This window comes from Molothrus ater, chromosome 1 (assembly GCF_012460135.2).
Source record: "Molothrus ater isolate BHLD 08-10-18 breed brown headed cowbird chromosome 1, BPBGC_Mater_1.1, whole genome shotgun sequence".
NCBI lineage: Eukaryota > Metazoa > Chordata > Aves > Passeriformes > Icteridae > Molothrus > Molothrus ater.
In genome coordinates this window covers 55,112,161-55,134,690 of record NC_050478.2, presented here as the reverse complement: position 1 = coordinate 55,134,690, position 22,530 = coordinate 55,112,161, and the positions used below count along the sequence as shown (strand labels likewise).

The 22,530-nt window shown below is 35.1% G+C and overlaps 1 protein-coding gene across 6 annotated transcripts in view; it reads left to right on the top strand.

Annotated features, from left to right (window-relative positions):
* The window catches only part of LRRFIP2 (LRR binding FLII interacting protein 2), a 55,571-nt gene that overhangs the window by 12,123 nt on the left and 20,918 nt on the right, over positions 1-22,530 (top strand). For all 6 annotated transcript variants that reach the window (XM_036397370.2, XM_036397389.2, XM_036397429.2 and 3 more), the window contains exon 3: positions 5,756-5,842. In XM_036397370.2, the coding sequence (XP_036253263.1) occupies positions 5,756-5,842 (87 nt within the window). The remainder of the gene's footprint in view (positions 1-5,755; positions 5,843-22,530) is intronic.

Below are 22,530 nucleotides of genomic sequence, written 5' to 3'. Positions count from 1 at the left end.
GCATTGCCTGTGGTTCATGCTCAGATACAGTGAATATCGTGGCAGAGAGTGATAAGAGTCTGACACATATCATCTCACTGTCCTCAACCTGCTAAGCAGGAGTTTGAAGGCACAATCAGGATTTACCATTCATAACCTTTTTTTGAGTGTTACCATCAACAGCTCTTCGATTCTTCAGGGCTGTGTAACTAGGTGACAGAGAACTAGAGGTTGTGGACAAGCAACATTGCAACAGTGTTCACTGGGTTTCTGCCTTGTAGAATGTTGTCTCTGTGTTTTGGTTTGGCGGGATTTTTCTCAGGAATTATTCTCATGACTATTTTCACTATATAGCAAGAGCGTGGAAAACTCTTAAGGTGTTTTCTCATGGTAGAGAATAAAGATTAATTTTGATTTGAAATTGACTTTGTAGTAGCTCAACTGTGAGTAGAGTGCAGTTGTTCTTACTTTGATAGAGATGTAATGTTGCTGAATTGCCATGATAGAAAAAGCTGAGTTGAATATTTTTAAATGTTTGAGGGCTATATCATGAATTTAGAAACAGTTAACAACAGTCTTTTTCATATGAATCTATTTAAAGTTTTGTACATGCTTTTCTCTTCATGTCTGTTCAGCTTCTGTTAAGAAAGCAAGCAAAGTCCCAAAGAATTCCATCCTCATGGATATTGTCTTTGTAGATGCTAGGTGATTTTTTAATTTTGTTTTGGTAAGAGGTCACTAAATATTTTTCAATTGGCTGTTTCTACCTTAGTATTAATTCAAAGCCTTGTTTGCTTTTGTTTTTAAAAGTAGTTAAGGATATTTTACAGGATATAAGATATTCTAGAGATTTTATAATATATATGTGAATCTGTACAATAAATGGAAAAAGAATGAGACATCAAAAACAAAGACTCTTAAAACTTTAAGTCATGTTAAAAACCTAAGATTTTGTTGTTTGTAGGCGACTGGGGCAGAGAAATGAGAAGTGGAAAAGAGATTTCTGAGGAGCCATAAGAAATACTTTTGGCACATAAGTGATGATGTTGCCTTGATTTCATGAGATGGTATGGAGATAAGGGCAAAAAGCATGGGAATCAGAATACAGAAAAATTGAGCAGCAGAAGGAATCATAGTTAAGCTAAAAGTTCGAATTGAAAGGGACCTTACAGATCATCCATGATGAGAAAAGGTGAAATTAAGTTGCTCTACGTAGTTGTCTTTTAAGAATTACAGTGAACATTTTTAACATGCTCACCCTGATGCTGAGCAGAGCTGGCAGGGTGTCCTAGTGCCGTTCCACGGACCCGTGGCAGACAGGGAGCAGCGGGTCCCGCAGCAGGGGCAGTCAGTTCCTTTACTGCTGCCATCCGGTGGAGGAAGTAAAATGCTCCTTAACCGGCCTTCCTGCGTTGGAAACTGCAGGACTGCATATCCCTTGGCAGAGAGAGATATGAGTTCTATGTAATATGTATACATCGGCCCATGATGACAAAATAATTCAAATTTTTTCAGAGGTGAATAACATTTTAAGATAGCCTATATTTTAACCTTATGAAACTTTTATGCTGAATCTGAGCTAATTAAAGAATTACCTTCTCCAGAATATAAAAATTAAAAATAAAATACTGTTGCTTTCTAGTGAATTCCTTCTTGCAGGCAAGGGAAGGAAAAAGATGCCTATCTACACTAATGGAGATATATATTATGCTTCTCCTTGCTCAACATGGAGGGAAGCCTCTACCATATAAATTCTGTGTTAATTTTATACTGCTTACCTGGGAAAAAACATGGTTGTTACTATGAAGAGACTAAGAAAAATACATCAGAAAGGAGCGACTCCAGACTCAATCTTTACAAAGACATTCCAAGTTAAAGTCTTGTCTTTCTTTTCTTCTTCCTTTCTTGCCAAAAATATTTTTGATATAACTGAAGAGCTACATGCTATCTTTGAAAGTTGAGCTAAGTTTTCCAAAGATTGTGGTAGAATACGTATTTAAAAACAAATATGAAAAAATTGAAGAAGTAGAGATGGTTTTCTAAATGACTATAAATAGCTTATAATAACTGGGTTTTAGGTGAAAATCAGGAAACTGTCTCCTCCTGGAAGAAGAACATTGTCTTGCTACCTCTGTATTTACTAAATATATGCAATAAAATAAACCAATCAAAGTGAATAGTGCTGTAAGGTACTGCTTAACTGCTTGAAAACAGCCAGGATAATAATCTTCTAGAATGAAATGCTTTTTATGCGGTTACAAGGAAACACTGGGGTTTTTTTTGTTCAAGTAATAGTTTTAGGTATCTGTTTTGAAATGAGGAATTCCAGAACTCAGTGGTGAACAGATTGCTTTGTTTTGTTACTTAGACCAGAGCTAATACCCAAAAAAATACAGGATTGCTTTAAAAACACAAATTTGTCCCTGAGTAGAAGATAAATATGAATAGTATGAGTGTGTTCATATACAAAAGAAAATTTAGAGATTTAGTTATAAATTAATAATTTATTAATTAGTCCTTTTTTGTTATCCAAGTAAATTCTCAAGGACTTTTTCCTTTTTGGTTTTCCTACCCAATTTCTTTTGTTACAAAGATTGCTTCTGTAGTCTTCAATGTCCTTTTGTGATCAATTCTCTGAATAAATTCCATGCTGAATTATTGTATCTTTTCCTAATTTTTGTTTTCCCTCCAGATTTTGTAACATTCTTTCCATTTAAGCCACTAGTGTAAGTGCACCAGGTTTAAATACCTCATATCTTATTTCTTCAAGAAAATTCAGCTATCCCATTTCTTTTTATCAGTTGAAAGTTCCCTTAGGAAGCTTCTGAAATAGTGTCAGAGTTGCTAGATCTTGGACAATACACAGTTGAATTTTTACTTCAGAAAAATAGAAACGTGGTATGTTATATCAGTTTATAATAAGCAGTGCTTCAATTAGATAATATTACAATGGATATTTATCATATTTTATTAATGTGTGTCTGGTCTAAAGACTGTATAGAGAATAATGACCAGTGAAACTGAAATCAAGGCTGTAGTGGACAGTCTATCCTTTTCTAAGACTGGACTTTGTTTAATGCAGGCTGTAGAAAGCAATCTGTATTGGCTCCCAAGCTGCAATGAGCAACAAATAGGGATGTATTTGGTATGCTCTCTGAAGTCAAATAGTAGTTCAATTGAAAAGCATGATAACATGACTCCCTCTACTTTTGCTGGTTTATTAAAAAAAAAAACAAAAACCCAAACGAGTAGTCTAGTATTTCCGTTCTGCTCCTATAGTCCAGCTATTGTGGCTCTACATTTTCCTTAGCAGGTATTTAAAGACTTTATTTCAATGGAGCAGATGAAATTTTTTGTTAAGGATTTGTTGGTGGTGATTTGTTTCACAACTTTCATGGGCTTTTTCAGTAAGGCAACAGAGGGAATAGCAGCACCCAGGAAGAAAACTGTGTCCTTTTGAATTATGGTTGTTTCTCTATTATTGTTAATTTTGAATTTCAATAATGTAGCTATGAAGACTTGTGTGACTGCTTTGTCAAGAGAATGAAGCCTGTGCTCTAACAGATCTGCTGAGAATTAGGAATTATTTGGTATCATGGCCTTTCTAATGGTACTGCAACTTGTCTCTTGCTCTGAAGTATAGTGAAGGAAGCCTGAGAGCTGTCCTTTGAGTTAATTTGCCAAGGTTTTTGTCTTTTTTGAGATTGTGGGCTTTTTACAGGAATCTGGTTGCTCAGGTTAAAAATTAATGTAATATTAAGCCATTTCTTAAAAAAAATCTAAAAAGATAAGATTTTCTTTGTCTTCAATTTCTGCCACCCATTTTATGACAAATATTTGTAAATTCTCTTGTATTTTATCAAGAGTTTAGTAAATGATAAGAAATGGAGCTTCCCTTTTACTGTCGGCATTTAAAGTTAGGTCTCTGGGTGTACGTCTAGGGGAGAGTGGTGAAATGTGAATTGATTTTTAACATGAATCAGTAAACCAATTAACTTTGTATCTTAACAGTATTATCTTTGTATTAAATTTGTAACTTAACAGTAAAACCTTGCCAGAGCATGAAGGCCACATGCATGTATCTGCAATTGTATAGACAAAGCTAAACCCAAACTTAGCAGCTTTTTGAGTCCTTTTTCTTTCTGTGCTCCATACCTGTCAGTGTGACAGTTTATATAAGACAAAGCAATAATGGGCTACAAATGGAAGTACTTCTCTTGCATGGCAATTTTCTTGCTTTACTGTGGTGTTATCATCAGGTAGAAAGAAAAGTAGCTTTAAGCTGCTTTGAAAAAAGATTGCATTATGGCAGTCAGGAGTGTTGACTCAGCCTCGGATTGTTTTATCTGCATATGCAAAATTCAGAAAAAATAGTCTTCATGAGTCACTTGGAGTTAAGACAAACTGTTTTGAGTAATAAAGCTGTAGTGCGTCAGCCTTCTATCTTGTCATTATTTGATATTTTTAGCTTGTAGTCTAATCATAATTTGAAGTTAACCTCCCAAGTTATATACCTGTTTCATTTTCCTGAAGCACAGTAAAACAGCTTTATAGGCTTCCAGTGCTTTACATAAACATTTGCTGTGACAGTGGCAAAAGCAAGGAAAACTCTATCCTTAATCAAAAGCAAAAATCTATTGGATTTTACATTTTAAGAACTTCTATAATTGGTTGTTTGTTAGGAGTTCAGAAATTTTAGCTGCTGCTGATTCTCAAAAGGCTTTTAATTAACATTACATAGACAGCTGGAATCCTTGGTGGAAAACCTGTCTTCAGTGGTTTAATATTTAAAGAATTTGAGAGAATTTTTGTCAGCTCACTATTCAAACATGAAAAAACCGAGCTTGTGCTTTCTTCAAACTTGAGCTATATGGCAGAATTTATTCCCTCATATTCCCAGGGCTGTTTAATACCTTTATCAATGACACTGTTAGTGGGATTGAGTGTGCCCTCAGCAAGTTTGCAGATCTGTGAAGCAGTGGTTCAGTTGGCACAACTGAAGGATGGGATGCCATCCAGAGCCACATGGACAAATTTGGGCCCATGAGAACCTCTTGAAGTTCAACAAGTCCAAATACAATATACTGCATGTCAGTCAGGGCAATCTCAGATGCGAGTCCAGACTGGGAGAAGTTGTTGTTGATGCAACAAAGATGCTCAGAGGACTGGAGCACCTCACCTATAAAGACAGGCTGAGGGAGCTGGGGTTGTTCAGCCTGGAGAAGAGATGTATTTGGGGAGACCTCACTGTGACCTTCCATTACCTGAAACAGGCTTATGAAAAACAGGGAGAGTAAGTTTTTTTTACACAGGCAGATAGCATTAGGACATAGGGGAATGTGTGGTTTTAAACTAAAGAGAGTAAATTTAGATTAGATGTTAGGAGGAAATTCTTACTAGGGAAGTGGTGAGTTCCTGGCCACTGGAACAGATTGGCCAGAGAAGTTGTGGATGTCCCATCCCTGGAACTGTTCAAGACCAGGTTGGATGGAGCACTGAGCAGCCTGCTTTAGTTGATGGCACCTGATCTGGGCATTGGAAGTAGATGATCTTTATGATCTCTTCACACCCAAGCCATTCTGTGACTTTTTTAATGATCATCTAATTCTTTTGACTAGTAATGCTATCTTTGAAGAGTTTAGGTGCATATTATTTTTGAAATTTCATTGTTGTTTACTTCCGTATTGTGATGTTAAAATCTTAATGTGTATTTGAGTACTCAAACCATTATTCAAAAACTTTTTTTAAACTTTAATTATTTTCCATCTCCTTGTAGGCAGAAGCCAGACTTGCAGCAAAACGGGCAGCTCGAGCAGAAGCAAGAGATATACGTATGAGAGAGCTGGAGCGACAGCAAAAAGAGGTAGTGTAATTCACCAGGGATTATTGCAGACCTTTACAAAAATTCGTATTTTATTTTTGCATTTCCATAAGATTTTGTCTTTTAGTGTAATTCAGTTTCGTGCAAGTATTTTCAGCATTAGGATTGGATTATACTAAAAGGATTCACGGTAAATAACTGTTGTCAAGATATTTCTTTTAAGAAAAGAATTTAAATTGGGTAATATTTACACATACAGTTGTGTGTTGCTCCACACATTTCTCCTAGAAAAAGTTTGCATTTCTTGAGAAAAAAAATCCTAGAAACTAGGTTTTCAGCAGTCTGGTTATTGCATAGTTGTTGCATTTAATTCAGGTTTTGACATTGCACGTAAAACATTAAGAATTTACATGTAAAACATTAAGAATTTATTATTTATCATGATTGCACTCAAATTCATGTACGGCTCATACTTAGTGGTTGTGGGGTTTTTTCCTGTGCAATAAGTGAAATATGCAGAACATTTTTTACCTCTATTTTATATGATTCTCATTGTACCACAGTTTGAGTTTTTGAATTATAGATGTCTGCTATTATTTTGATGATTACATGGTAATTAATGTAGATCTTTCTGAGTTTTCAATTCAGGAATCCAGTCTTGTGTGGTGACTCTAATTTATATTTGAAACTTTTTGTTTGGTTTTCTTTTTCCATCCTGTAGTTTTCTCAGCATTTATATGATAGAAAATGGGCTCATATCCAGAAATGGATGGTAGGCTAAAATCATCTGTTGTGCATGTTTTGGCCACTCAGAGAACTAACACAGGATTTTGAAGGAAGCAATTTACTAATGGTTTGCTGTGTGTTATTTCAAAGTGTCTAATTATGTATAAAAAAGTACATATACACACATATAAACTATATATGTATGCAGTTCAATTATATATGTACATAGTCCAACCCTCCCCTGACTGACTGTTCCCTTGGGAGCTGTCACTGGTCACCACAGAAGAGGTCAGTCCCTGCTTCTCTACTTCCCCTTGTGAGAGTGCTCAGTACTGCAATGAGGACTCCTCTCAGTCTCCTCCAGGCTGAACAGACAGGGTGACCTCAGCTGCTCCTTGTTCAGCTTCCCCTTAAGCCCCTTCACTATCTTGGTTGCCCTTTTTGGGGGGGTTCTCTAATAGTTTTGTATCTTATGTTGTGCACCCAAAACTGCACACAGGACTCGAGGCTGCAGCAGAGCAGAGTGGGACAATCCCTTCCCTTGCTCAGCTGGTGATGCGGTGCCTGATGTACTCAGGACACAATAGGAGGCCCTCCTGTCTGTGCGGGCACTGCTGACTCATATTCAACTTGCCATCAGTCCCCGTGGTGCTGCTCTCCAGTGTCTTGTTCCCTAGTCTGTCTGTACGTCCTGGGTTGACCTATCCCAAGTGCAGAATCCAGCAATTGCCCTTGTTAAACTTTGTATGTGTTGGAGGTTAGGATTTGTTCAATTTTTTTTTTCTTAGGGAATTTCTCTCCCATTTGTTGCCTAAGAGACCAGAACAATGGATACTTGAGAGAAACTAAGGATGTGTCCAAGATGGGGGGAAGGGGTGCAGCTGGCTGCAGTGTCTTAGCTGGGGTGCTTTCTTTTGTGAAGAGCAGAGATAATACGAGAGTTTGGCTGGTGGGTGAGGGGCTGGGCTTGTCCCTTGCCCTCTCTCACTCTTGGAGTATAGACAGTTGGGCTGCCAGTGCAGAGTTATGTTGTGCACTGCTTTTCCTTACCACAGGTGAGCCTTTGCTAGTAAGAGCAGCTGTTGAACCGGGACCTTTTCAATATCTAATCTCACTGGAAGGGACCCTCATCATCTACTCGAGTGCTGCAGGGGAAAACCCGGGACCCTGACCCTCTCCCCCTTCTGGAGGGAGTGTCTCTTGGGTGCTTGCAGAAAGCCATCTGCTGCTGGCCAGTGCTGCTGTTTTCTGCTGCTGCTTCTGGTTTTTTACTACACTTTAACCCGATATTCCCTGCCCCTGCCTCCCGGCTGGGATACCCTGCAGCTCCTGGCATGGCTCTGGAGTTTTGCTACGCTTTTTACCGCCCCAGGTATGCTTGCCTTCCAGCCTACTGCTTCAAGGTTCCTACTGCCATCTGTTTTATCATCCAGAGGGGCATGAGGACCAGCTGCCTCCTATGAGTTTGTAAAGGCAGCCCCTTTCTATCTCTCCGCTGGCTGTGCCACCATTACCCACCTGGAGAGAGGCAGCTGGGTTCACCCCACAGCACCCCCTGCAGCTCTGGGGGACTCATCGCACCTGCCCTGCCGGGAGCCAACAGCGCCCCTGCTGGCTGTGACTGTAACTGCACCAAAGGGGAAAGTGCCACAGCCGGGAGAAGGCCGTTACTGGTTCTGTTGTTGCTCCCACTGTTGTTGGTGTTTGTTTACCTCCTTTAATGTGTGTATATGTATATATATATGTTTGTGTGTATATATATATATATATATATATATGCACACACACTAGTAAAGAACTGTTATTCTTTTTCCCATATCTTTGCCTGACAGCCCTGTAATGTCAAAGTTATAATAATTTGGAGGGAAGGGGGTCACATTTTCCATTTTGCTTCACACAAGAGAAGTGTGGAAGATAGGAGATTCCTATCTTCCTTGGTAGGCACCTGTGTTTCAAACCAAGACACTATGGTTGGTGGTGGCCCATCTCTCTGATTTGTTGAGGTCTTGCTGTGGGACCTCCCTGCCCTCAAGCTCCTCCCAATTTGGTGTCATCGGCAAACTTACTATTCCTTGAGTTCTGCATCCAAGTCATTTATAAGGAGACCTGGGCCTAAGATGAGCCTGTGGAGCCCTACCAGTGACCTGATGCCAGTTTGTTGTCACTCCATTCACTACAACCCTTTGTACCCAACCTGTGAGCCAGTTGCTCATTCATCACATAACATGGTTATTCAGCTATGTGCAGGCCACTTTGTCTTGAAGGATCCTGTGAGAGAAAGTATCAAAAGCTTTGCTGAAGTCAAAAAAGATACAATCTACCATCTCTCCTGGGTCACTTAAATGGATTACTCTGTTGTATAACAAAATGAGGTTCGACAAGCAGGAGTTTCCCCTCATGAAGCCATCATGGCTGTGACCAATGACTGAGTTTCCCCCAGGTGTTTTTTAGTACCTCCCAGAATAGGATTTTCCATGATTTTACCTAGCACTGGAGTAAGACTGACTTAATTGCAAAGTTTCTTTAGAGGGTTCCTTTCACAAAATTCATGTGCTTCTTAAAAGGGTATATGGGAGATGTCAGGGGTTTTTCTGGTTTTTAGGAAAGTGTTCACTGTGGGAATTTTTTGAATCACCAAGATTTAAGTAATACATGCTGAGACTAGCCATCATTTAAAATAGTTAAAACTACAATGGCAGTTAATATCTGTAGAAAAATCCTAAGACTGTCATTAGAATTTTATTTGCAAAGTTGTATTCACTCATTATTGTCTCTTTGCCTATCTGATATTTGTGTATACATTAGTTCTCATGTTCTCAAGATCAGCATAGTTTCTGTATTTCTTGGTGGAATGTACCTTTGAAAGTTTTTTTTTGCTTGAGATCAAGGGTTTTTAAAATACAGTATTTATGAGGAATCTCACTCAAAATTAATGTCACTCAGCTGAATGCCTCCTTCCTTTTGCAGTCCTAAGAGGCACATCTGCTGCAGTAGATTTCTAAACAGATGTGCACTCCTTTCCTGGGTTGAGAGATGTAACCTCTGTATTGGATAACGTGCATAATTCTAACTTGAACTTTTTAGAAATCAAGCTTGAGATACCAGCAGCACCTATCTGTTTGCAATATGTAGTGTAGTGCATAATCCTTTGACCTGAATATGCTGAATGTTTAAGACAGGCTTTTTATTTTCTGATGGAATGTCAGGAAGAGACTTGTTACCCAGCAATTAAGAGGAATCTTATATAAGTAGCAAACTTTCTTCTTGCCTGCTGCAGATGTTACTAAGATATACTTGTCCAGAGATACAAAGAGTATTTAAAATTGGCAATGATCTAACTGTGTTGTGTTAAAAAGTTAAATAGCTTGAGCATTCGTTTTAAAACTCAAAACAAACAGTATAGAGAGGAAGACTAAAATATCATTATGAAAAGAACCTACGCTTCCCCCATGGCAATTCTCTGGCAGAGTTTTAAATAGGCCTATTGAATACTGAATAGTTGTAAAATAGTTTTAAACAAATTAATGTATCCAGTGAAAATGCAGATGATAACTATGTGACCATAAGCAAGAAGAAATCTAGTCTTTAGATACACATCTATGATCTGGAGACAAAGCCTTTAATTCTATAAATAACTGGCTTACAATCTTCAGAATAGTTCAATATATTGAAAACTGTAGGAAATAGGTAAGTTAAGGAGCAATTCCTACTTTTCGAACCCTGTTGTAGCCTCCAAATGGGATAGTTTTAAAATTAAGGATATTCTTAACATGTTTTCATACTGTAACAATTTGAAATGCTTATGGCATGTGAAATATGTTTTGATTTTAAATTAGTTGTGGTTTTTGTCTTGCTTCTTTCACATATTCTCTTGTGTGAAGCAAAATGAACGTTCTCTCATCCTTAAACAGAAAAAAAGCTATTAAGGTGCCTTAGCTAGTTGTCATCACTCAGATTTTGAGTTTGGTTTATTATTTTCACTGTCACTGTATAGCAAAACTAGCTGTAGAACTTAAAAATGGTCAATTTGCTTAAGCTTTGTTTCTCTAATAGAGAAAAAAAATGCAAAATATATATGAGGCAACTGAGAATAATAATTTCTCTTAGGCCTCAAATAACTTTGTAAAGTACTTAAAATCTGAATGTGGTAATTATAGGGTACATTTCTTAATAGTGTACTTGAAATTTTGTAAAGCTCTCTATTTTTACTTTTATTTCTTAATTTAAATAGTTTTGTGGTTTTTTTCTGCATTAATATATTAATCATAAGAAAGACTAACTGACTACTGAACACTAATTATTAATTATATTAACCACCTTACTTACATTACCTAATGTGATATCTTGGCATACTTACCCAAATCAGGTGAAATGAGTTCTTCTAACTTGAATGAGTTTACTTGCCACCATGGATTATTCAAAATGACACATAGCATTAAAAGTGCTAAAAGCATGTTGCTCACTTTGGCTTCCTGGTATTGTGTCAGGGTTTTTATTCCTTCCTTATAGAATAACTCTGCATTTCTTCTTTCTCAGGAAGATGCAGAGAGAGCCAGATACTCTCACCAGTCCAGTCGACATTCACATTTGGTTTGTGTTCAAACTATATACTTTTTCTTTTTGATCACAGCCTTCAGAAACCAAACCAAAGGAAAAAAGGGTTTGGGTTCTGGTTCCTTTTTCTAATGGAGAGGATGACACTTCAAGTCTCATAACTATTTGCAGTTTTAGTAATTTTAAGTCACATATAATGTTTAAGTTCATCTGGTAGTTTATGTCCATCAGTGTTAAAAAGGTAACTACCTTTTTATGTTTCAATGTATTTTATGTATTTTTATGTTTCAATCTTCTAGTTTTTTCTTGCACTTTGAGTATTACTGTGTGTCTGTAGTATTTGTGAAAGAAAAGGTATCAGTACCTTAAGATACAATTTGAAGAAGAGTTTGGTATGATGCAGGATTCTCTTTCTTGGAGAAGGTGGGAATATATTATTCATTAATGGCAAAATATTTAGCCAAATGATGTAAAGTATCCTGAAGACTGCTAACAGAAATATTTTTTGTATAGACTCTTTTATGTCATCTTTAGGCCATATATATATATTGCTAAAGAACAGTTTTTTTGAGATTATGGTAACATTTTCCTCCTCTTGGATCTACATAGAAATCAGCTGGTCATTGATCTGGGTATACAGGCCAGGAAAGGGACAAATTACTAAAATAAAAGGTTGATTTTATGTATTTTGGAAGTTGGAATGAGCTGTTTCTTTGTGTGACTTTAAAAAAAGGTGATTGTCACTTGCTAAGAGGTTTTTGCAATTAAATGTATTTTCTGATTAACTGAATTTTATGTAATGTTGTGCAAGTTATAGTGCTAAATATTTCTGCAATTTGCCACACAGGTATTTTTACCAAATAATTTTGAACAATAAATGCTTTATCAAGAAAACATGTAAAATACGCTATGTGCAACTCTTAGAAACTTGTGAGCTGATATAGATTTGCTCAGATCTGCTCTTGTCTTGGCTGACATAGCAAATATGCTAAGAGGGAGATTAAGTAATTGGCTATTGTCTAAACAAGAGGGCTTGAATTGGGCAGATAACTAAGCTCATTTTTGGGGGGCTTACTTAGAATTTCTTGGACTGCCTTGGTTATTTTCTGTCATTCAGTGAAGAGTAATAAAATTAAATTTAAAAATTTATTTCATATCTTAATGTATTTTTATAATTTCATTCTCAAGAGTTCCTCAGATGTCAGTGCATCTCACAGGAGCCGAGCAAGTACCTCCAAAAGGAGAGCTCTTGTGGTGTGTTACTTGGAATGAGCACGCTTTTTACTTAATGTGTTGTGTTCACATGGTAACATTTTCTATGTCTACTTACCAAAGCAGTAGTTGGGTGAAAGCATGCTTATAGAGCACGGTATTAATGGGATTGCTGCAATGATGGATGTAATCAAGTACTTTGTGATAGCAAATGTGAGAGCTGAAAGAAAGAACACTTACAGGTGTGAAGGGAATTAATCTCTTCAGTTGCTCTCTCCCAATGTCCCCTAACTAATAGAATAGTTAAAATTCTATTACTAAAATCACATGTAGAGAAGTAATGAAATGGAAAAGGTTGTCCATCAGTCTTGACAGGTACGAAGATGTTATTAAAAGTTAAAACAGGAGACATTTTTCTCTTTTATGTTGTGATTTTAGAACAACAGACAAGGCTGAAATACAGAAATTTTGCCTTTTCAGTAATGGGTATTTCTGTATATTTGTGGTATTCCTAGTTTAGGCAAGTTAAACGTTTTTTAGTAGACTGTTATACTTTTTAAACTATTAACAGTTTAAGTGTCGGGATGATAAGTGTCTGAGTGATCTGTCTTCATTCTCTGATAGCAAGGTTGCTTATTGGAGGTAGTAATTAGAGACAGAAATTGTTTTGAAAAAATAAATAGTTAAGTTGATTAAAACTGATCCAATGACTTATGGGTCCTGTAGGTAATACTTTTAGTAACACAAAAAGGACCATAGGCTATAAGTTACATCTACAATATTAAAATATCATTTAATATATTGGTAATACTGGATGTATTGGAACTATTGAGATAATATTAATACAGTATAACTAATTACTAAATCTTGGCTATTAACTTATAAACAAATATAAAATCGAAATCTGGGGAATTTCTGGTGTTAATCTGATGTCTAGAAGAAATTTTCAGATGTAACAATAGACAAAAATATTTTTTCTTCAAATCCTCTCATTACTCCTCATTTTGGAAATTATACTGGGCAATACTCCAGCATGCTACCACTATATAAGGTCATATTTTTAAACTACTGTCAGGGTTTTTTTTTTTCTGTTGGCTTAGGTTGATATTAAATTGTATATTGTATTGCACATTACCTACAGTCAAAATACCTGTTAAATTTTTTAATGAATTGGAAAAAAACAAGCCTGATGTGAAAATTCAAGTTTTCTAAGTTGAAAAAAAGAAACATAAACTTAACAAATTTTGCTGTTAATGAGTGGCAAGAAACATGAGACACTTGCTAAACTATTATTAGGAAGCTGTTTTTATTTGTATTCTTAAGAGTTGCCAACTCTGGTAGATTCCCATTCTCTTTACACATAGCTGGCCCTTTCATCACACTGTTCCTTCTTTTTCACACATTTGCTCCTCCTGAAAACACTTAATTCCTCTATTCCTTTTAATTCCTCCCTGATCACAAAATACTATTTCCCTTTCCTCCTGTGAAGTCTTTCATTCCCTGTACCCCATAGGCAATGACCTTCCTGAGCCTGTAAGGTGCCATGGAAGGTCATTGCATCATGGTGAATTGCACAGCTCAGCAATGGAGCAGATGTTCCCTTTGAGTCCTTTACCTGTGTGGAGATGAGCCCTTTGTTACATAACCTTGTAAATGTTGTCTCAGTTTAGTGAAATCTACCATATAAGACTTGGTTTAACTATTTAAAATTCTATTACTAAAATCACATGAAATAGTTCACATAGTGTAGTGCTGTCCAAAATTATCTCAGTTTTCATAAAATGGGATGCTGTTGGGGAAAAAGATTAATTTTTATTAAGTGGTCCAGCCTCAGAAAGCAGTTCAGATCTGGATAAATGCATATTCCTTCATGTTTAAATTTTCATTATTAGTAGAATATGTTTTCTTGTAATTTTTTTGTAAGTCTTTTTAGTCAGTCTTTGAAATAAAAGCAATTTAATTTTTTTTTAACATTGTGACTTTCACTTAATTTAATTTTCTTTTACTTTAGTATGACAACACTAAGGATAGAACTGCAAGATATTTGGTCCCTGTATGTTAATACTTTGCATCTCTTTGCGGGAAGACTGTTTTTGTGCATTATTTCTAAGGTGTGATGATACTAACTAGTGACTTTAAATTCTTTATATACTTTAAAAAGTATATAAATTTGTACTCTCATATGTTCAGATGTAGAATAGTTATACAGTTCTAACACTTTCTGTAGCCTGCATGTGTAATTTTTTTCAGAGAGAAAAGACACCTGTCTTACAGCAAGCACTTTCTAGTATTGTTATTTCTAAACTTTGTAGTGAAGTCTCATACAGATTAGACTTGGAAGACATCCTTGGTGGAAAAAGTGTGTATGCATCTATTTGTATTCTACATTACCACATAGAAACTTTAACGTAATCTAATGGAAAGTTATTTCAGTCCAGAGAATAAGCAGCTAGTTTGTATATCTTTACTTAAAAGACGCCTGTCATATTTTTATGAAGTGATAGTAGATGGCATCACATTCTCAGTGGTATTATGCCACATAAAATCTGTGTTTCTTAAGAAGAGGCAAGCAACAAGTACCACCAAAAGGAATATTTAAGTGGCTTAAAAAGCTGTATTTGTTTAAATAGCAGTGTTATCTGAATTAGCTAGCAGATAGGCAAGCACAATATAGTGCTTAAATTTGTCTGTATTGTTAAGCTTTTTTAGTTTGTTTATTGATTTAAATTCTTCTGTGAGATGTGAGCACTAGCTTTAAGCCAAGCCTATATTAATGAGGATAGAGGTGATTATAGTTTCAATTGCCAGTTTTTTTTTAACACAGTGATAGAAGTGTGGCTTTCACACTGTTTTTCCAATTAGGTAGTTAGAATTTTCTGTGTTATTTCTGCTTTAGGTGATAAAACCCTTAAATCCTTATGTCTGTCTTCTTTATATTTTAAGATTGAAGATGCTGTTATATAGTGGTATTAGTTCTCTAAATTTCATTTTTAGAGTCATGCTTACAGTTAATCTCAAAGTTCAAAGGAGAAAGCTCTTTATTCCCATAAAGGTTTATTGGATAGTTTTCTAGTATAATATTCCTTATAAATATACTAAGTATGTAACATCATGGATAAAATTTGTTAGCTTCCTGACATTTTCATAAATGTTTTTAGGGAAAAAAACCCCCTCATATTGATCAGATTCTGACCTCCAATTTGTGTGTGAAACTGTTTTTGTATCACTGCAATACCATCAATGGAATCAGCTGAATGCAAATCTTGTTTTTTGGAGGCCTGGAAAAGGCTCTTGGAACTATTTAAAGGTGGCAATTCTCTGGATTAAAGTTTATTCAGTTGGGATGGAGATACATGTTCTATTACTCCCACTTGTCCTCTATCAGATAGTTAGAAACATTTTAAATGTAGATGTACAGCAGATTGAATTTGCCATAGACCTTGATGTTAATCCAGTGATTTACTGAAAAAGGCATGAGGATTATTTTGATTGTGCAAAAACTATTCCAGAAAGTTTGGTGTTTAACATGTGAATATAGTGTCAATAAATGAAATATTTTGGATGTAATTTTTCAGACAGTTTTCAGTACGGATGAATTAGCAACTGCATTAGGAGTTGGGGGAGGGGTCAAAACAGCAGTGGATGCTTGTGTTGAGACTAGGCTGAAGTAATTTTGTATTTACTTATTATTGTATTAGAGCATTTCTCCATGTGCTCTTGAAGGGGTATTTTCCTGTTCCCTTAGTTCCTAAACAAATGAACAATATGAGTATTTCTGCTTTCTGTTGCTTATTAAGATAAGAAGTGCTTTATTCTGCAGGCACTACTTTTTGCCATGTTTTTATCAGTCTGGTTTTTCTTTTTTGTATGTGTGCATGAGTTTTTGCCTTACATGTGCATATATATGCAATTTTTGTAGAGAGTCAAAACCCAACAGAAATAAGCCAAAATATAATTGCTAGACTTTCAGTATGTGTACTTGATGTAAAGAATAGTGGTAGGGTACAGGCTATGCTAGTATCCAGCCCCAATTCAATTATTAGGGATTTCTGTCCTTTTCTCTCCCCAAAATGCTTTGATTCATAATGGTATCTAATGTAAAAAAGATTAAGTAAATAATTGTACTAATTATTAGCAAGTCTTTTCAGTTATGTTTTTCATGTATTTCTTGCTGCACTTCTTAAGCTTTTGGAATTTTTATTTTATTATGGAGGAAAAATACCAAAATTATGTACTATTCTGTTTGAGCATGGCATTAGAAATACAGTTAATGCTGATATACAAAGTACATAGTAGTTTTGAGGCTTTTATTATTTACTTGTATAAGAAAGCTAAATGGATTTGGGGTCAACATTAGGGAAAACTTTACAGCATTCTGCACAAGGTCTAAGCTTGGGAATGCTTGGGTAATGTTAAGATAAAACTTCTGTTTGCAAGATCTACAGATGCAACCTTTGTTTTCTCTCTTCTTTCCTTCCTCGCCCCTCAGAGTGGAATTTACTATGATCAAAGAAATTATAGCAACCTTGGATATAGTAAACCAGTTCCTTCCTACCATGTTTGGGTCTGTCTCCTCTTTCTTTATAAATTTAATTATTTACATAAAATATGTATATGTGGTTTTGTTTACTTATGCCATGTGACACTAACTTATCTCTATGACACTTGCAATTATTACAGTGAAAAGCGGTAACAGTTGTATTTTTTGCTTGTAAGGGTTGTGTTTTATAAAATCATTGTGTGGCATGCTGATTACTCTGTTCTGCATGTGAGGTTTTAAATTTAAAATAACTTCTGTTTCATGATTCTGTGTGATATACAGAAAACAACCAGAAGCTGTGACAGTTGCTGTTTCAAATTCCTGTCTTTTAAAAACAACCAAAAACTCTTAAGTGTTTAACACCATTGCAGTACTTTTTTCCATCTTAATATAAATTATAAAATACTGATATATCATGAGATGAGTAATATCTTCCAGTGCCTGCAGCTGTGGTCATGGCCAGGTTTAAATAACTAGCTAGAGAAAACTGACATGTTATTTGATAATTACTTGATTTCTTCACTCTCTTCCACAAATCTACTTGAAAAAATACTAGACTGGTTTGATAATGTTAAAATTTATTTCAAAGAGGTTTTCTTGGAGGCTCTCCCACCCTTCCTGACAGTTTCTGTCTACTATAGATAGATTAAAATTTAATATTTAAATCTTTAGGACTTTAGTGGAATATAGAACATAAATTTAAAAATGTGTGTATGCAGAAAAAGTATTTCTGACTTGTTCTGTTCTTCACATTATAGTCATCTTCTCTATACAGTGATCCAATGGCACCAGCTAGGAGCTACAGGGTTAGTACAATGTAAAACAATGTCTTACTTATCTTTAGATGTTTGAGTGGCCCAGTATAAATACAAAATTACACTTTTCTTCATAGGTGTCTCCTTTAAACACTGGTTTGATAAGAAGTATCAGTTTGTTTTGTAAGCACCATATGCACGGTTGCCTTAAATTTGTATTGTATGGCCATGAGGTTTGACAGTATTACATGTGCATTTTAAAATATTTTTATATTGCATTTTCTGTGTATAATTTTGTGGAGGCATTCAGTTTCGTTTTCTTAATGTTGTTAAATTGCCTCTTTAAAGTATTTTAGTAGTTGCTGTTTTACTGCTCTTTCTACAGGCAAGCTTAAAGTTGGTGAATGCAACAATGATACTGAAGAGCACTGGGGTTAGAATAAGTTATTTCAAGCATACTAAATAACAACTGCATGTATAATACCAAACCAGTATTTTAAAAAGTTAAGCATTTGGATGGAAATCAGGAGATTATTGAAGTTTGCGGTAAATAGACCTTGAATACTTTTAAATAGGATGCTATATTTAAATTTAATAAACTTGAAAAAATGCAATAGCACAAAAACCTAATCTGCATCTTTACAAAATCAAGAGTAGCTAGTAGTGCCATAAGAAAGGCTAGTGCAGCTCTGCAAAAAGTTATCTTTAAAAACTGGCATGAATGTCTGAAACTTCATGCCTTTTGCTGCATATAGTAGTTCAAATCTATCTTACACTGCCATTTAGAGACACGCTAAACCTATGTTAAAAAACCATCAAATATTATGTAGTATTTTTAATTAGTTAGTGAGATCTTCTTTTGCAGTTGGATTGCAAATGAATGATTTACGTTTTTTGGCTTTGCATATGCTCTCAAGAAAATGTTAGAAGATTCTGTGAGAGAACAGTACAATAAAGACTGCTATAGCTATAGCTCTGATACAAATATAATTCTAATTTCTGCTGGAGGTGTCTTCATAGGGAGGGGCAAAGCAGCATGAAATGGTAATTTTTTTTTGTTTTTAAGTTGCCTTGCTCAGAGCTGCTTTTATTATTCGCTGCATAGATTTCAGCCTTGCACCTTTAAACTTAACTCTTTCAGGAGAATGTGCATGAGTGACTGTAAAATAAAATCACTAAATGTACTGCATAGCTTCAGTTCCCAGGGTGTGTTAAAACTTCTGCAGGCTTCCAAGCAGTTAAAACCAAATTGAAATTTAAATGTTTAATTTAATAATGCAGCTAGTTAAGATTTGATTTTTTTAAAGTATTTGGCTATTTTTTAAGGGAATTCTTAGTGACACATGGAAATAGACATGCCTCAAAGCAATAAAAAATGCTGCTGAGAATCTTAAATTTTTTTTTTTCTACAAAAAGTATGCTACTAACTGGAAATGCATAGATAGGATAAGAGAATATGTGACTGTGCATAGGAATTACAGTGTATGAGTGTGGCATGATAATGGCTGAGACTGGGTATACATGGTACTTCATTCCTTCTTTCTGAGGCCTCGTTGTGTGGTGATGGATGACATAACTCAAATAGTTCTTGCACTCTTAGTATAATAGGCCTCTGGTTGTTTCTTTCGTTATCTTTGTTTTCTGCAGACAAAAATCTATGAAAGTTGTGAAAGTGTCCTTCATAACTTTTCTTTAGCCATCTGAATGCAGTTATTCTTCAAGAGCAAGCTCAGTCCGAAGTAGTCCTGTGGTGAGCATTCCTATGCACGATTTGATGAATGCTTTGGTATTAACACATCAGCAGTTACGAGTTTGTCCACTTGGGATCGTTTCACTGACCAACACACAGATTTGATTTTTCCATTTGGCATAAGAAGTTTTGATTTGTCAGAGATGTGATTTTTAGCAAGATGTAAATTTTTAGCAGTAACACAGTAAACTGTAGAAGGAATTTGGTTTTCTAAATATCTTTTTAATGTTTGTAATAAACAACTAGTAACTGAAGTATAGCACATTGTTGGGGTTACCACCCTATGTCATAGATGGGGCAAGCACATGAAACACACTACAGTACATGTGGAATAGTCTTTCTTTTGGGAAAGAGGATTAATGGAAACTGTTATATCATGCAGTAAGAAGTTTGCTCATTTTTATGATGAGTATCCAAAATGAGAAAAAATTGGGTTTGGGTCTGTATTGTATTAAAAGTATCATTCTAAACTTGGCTCTTTGTGCTGCAGAGTGATTTTAAAGAGATTTATTTTGCTTCTGCCACAGAACAATTGTCTAAGTTTCATTGATATAGCTGCTCATTTGTCACGCCACACAAAACAAGTTATCAGTGTTCTAGTGTGGGCTAAATTGAAATGTTCAGTCCTTTTTAAAATTTCTCACATATTAACACTGTTATATGTACTAAACAAATAAAACCACATTTGTCAGAAATGAATGTTTTTAGCTACAAGAGATATCAGAGAAAGTTTTTGAGGGTGTAGGGAAAAGGTAATTTTGCTGTTGCTTTATGAAGTTCTAAAATGTAACAAGTATTGACATACATGTATAGTCTCTTTCATTGTGAAAATGCTGCTTGTCTCCTTAGATTTTATTAACACTGAGATAATCTCTTAAAAGTATATACTTTGATATATAGGAATATATGTATATAAGATCTCACTGTGTATATGTTATACCAGTCATGCCAAGGTACATTCAGTCACACTAGTGAATGCTTAATAAAGTTCAAAGCATTTGTTTAATGAAATAATCCTGAAAAGCAGATGAGTAAAAATCTTATGAATAATTTAACATTAATTTCCTACTGTTTCTGTGTCTTGTATTTTGGTTTTACTCTGGATAATGCATTTGAAGTCAGCTTAGTTCTCTCTGAAAATCAGAAGAGTAAGTAGGAGAGATGTAAAAGGTAGAAAACGCTTGTGAGAAACTGTATGATGCTTCTCCATCTTAAAATCTATCTGTTTTGATGACCCCATTGGGAAAGATACTAGGACTACAAAAAGTATAGAAGGAGGGACAGCAAGGTTTATTAGGTATATGGACCTCTCAACAGCAAAGTGGACTTTGAATGACTGACCAATACTGTCATAGATTGTAGCCCGAGTTGTTCTTTTGCTGTAATCATAATAAATAAGAAGAATTCTCTCCAGTATCTCTCTACTTTGTGAAATGTAAGTTTAATAGGAAAGTTTAGCCAAATTTCCAGCTATCAAAATTTACCTAGCTAGCTACATTTAATGAAAATTAAGATACTAGTTTAAATATAGATGTAGCTGAAAAATAGCTGGAAATTTTGTTGTCAGAGAAATAGAACATAACATAGCAGTGACAACAAATACAAATTCTGTAGTCCTAAAATAGCATAATCTGAGCCAGTTGTTCATCAGTAAACTGGTTTTTGTACACCAGTTATACATGTAACTTTTAGACATCTTACTAGCTTTTAATCACATACATCAAGTATAAAGAACTTTTTTTTAATGGTGAGAATTGGATACGGACAATATCTTTTCAAACTATTCATAGAAGCATTTTCTTCCTATAATCACTTTCCCTGTGAAGATTGTATTCTAGTTTTAACTTTCTGCCTTTTGAAGTAGAATGCTATCAATAAGGTTATGATAAACCTACTCTTCCCATTTAATACTGTGTTTTACATGCATAATGTTTCTCAGTTGAGTATTTCACTTGAATTCCCATGGCAGATGTAATTGTGCTTAGATATATTTTGCCTTTTTTAACAAGAAACGTGTAGTACTAGTATTTTTCCCCAACTTTTTAGGTGCTAGTCTGACATATATCTTTGGGGAGTAACTTTGCCTTCTAGTCTAAGATGTCTTAAACTCAGCAATGAGAAGAAGCCCAGATTATAGCTAGCACTGTTGGATTTGTGTTGATTTGAAAAAAGACAACATTTGTAGGGAAAATTTTTTTTTTTAGCAGTTTATATAATCTGTCTTTTATGATCTGAAAACTTTTTTTATAATTTTTGTAGTTTGGGTTTGACCTTAAATTAATACTAAACCCTTTGGTCTAGTTTTATGGTTTTTTTATATTACTCTAATTGAGGAAGATGAATCAATAATAAATGTTCATTGTTTTTAGTGCAATAATGGAGATTTAAGGTAGGATTTTTTTGTTTTTTAATAAACTTTTGTTCATTCAGTGGTGTCATCTTCAGTTCTCTTTCACCTTCTCCTTATCTTTTGAAGTTCTCTGATTTTTCTCATCAAAGTGAAACTACTGCTGATTATTTCAGTCGTTCCAACCACAGGGGAAGCATTGTTTCCGATGCAGATTATGGCCAAGTTTTGAATAGTGTGAGTGTAATGCTTTTATTTACACTGTGGTGAATACAGCAAAACCATGGATTTTCTTTTCATACTCTGAAAGAGTAAATACTGTTAAAGTATTCTAAATTACTTAATTGCAACTTGGTTTATTGCGGAGTTGGGGCTTGTTTTCATATAAAAATGTACTGAGTGAAATTTTAAAAAGTATGCTCCTTATTTTAAAGGAGATTTTGCGTGTTGCTAGAAGCATGTGACAAGTGTAACACTTCACAATTTTGTGTGTGTGTGTGGTAAGCTTAACAATCTTTTAAAGACCCTAATATTTTACATTTTTTTCTTATGGAAATTTAGTGTGCTAGGGAGGTTTTTGTGTACTTTTGGAATACTATTACTTCTTTTTGTGACAAAAATACTTAGAACTGTATCCGCACTAGTCCATTTTAGTGTTCCTTCATCTTGTATGAGATTTTTTCAGAATCCATTACTGAAGCACTCCTTGCTGGCTATGCACTTGTACAGAATCCCATGTCAATCAACAGATCACGTTAAAGGAAAATGATTATGATGGTTTTCCTCTGCAGCTCCCTTTAGGCTGAACATTGTTTAAACCAAACCTAGCCACCTTCTCTTTCTTGA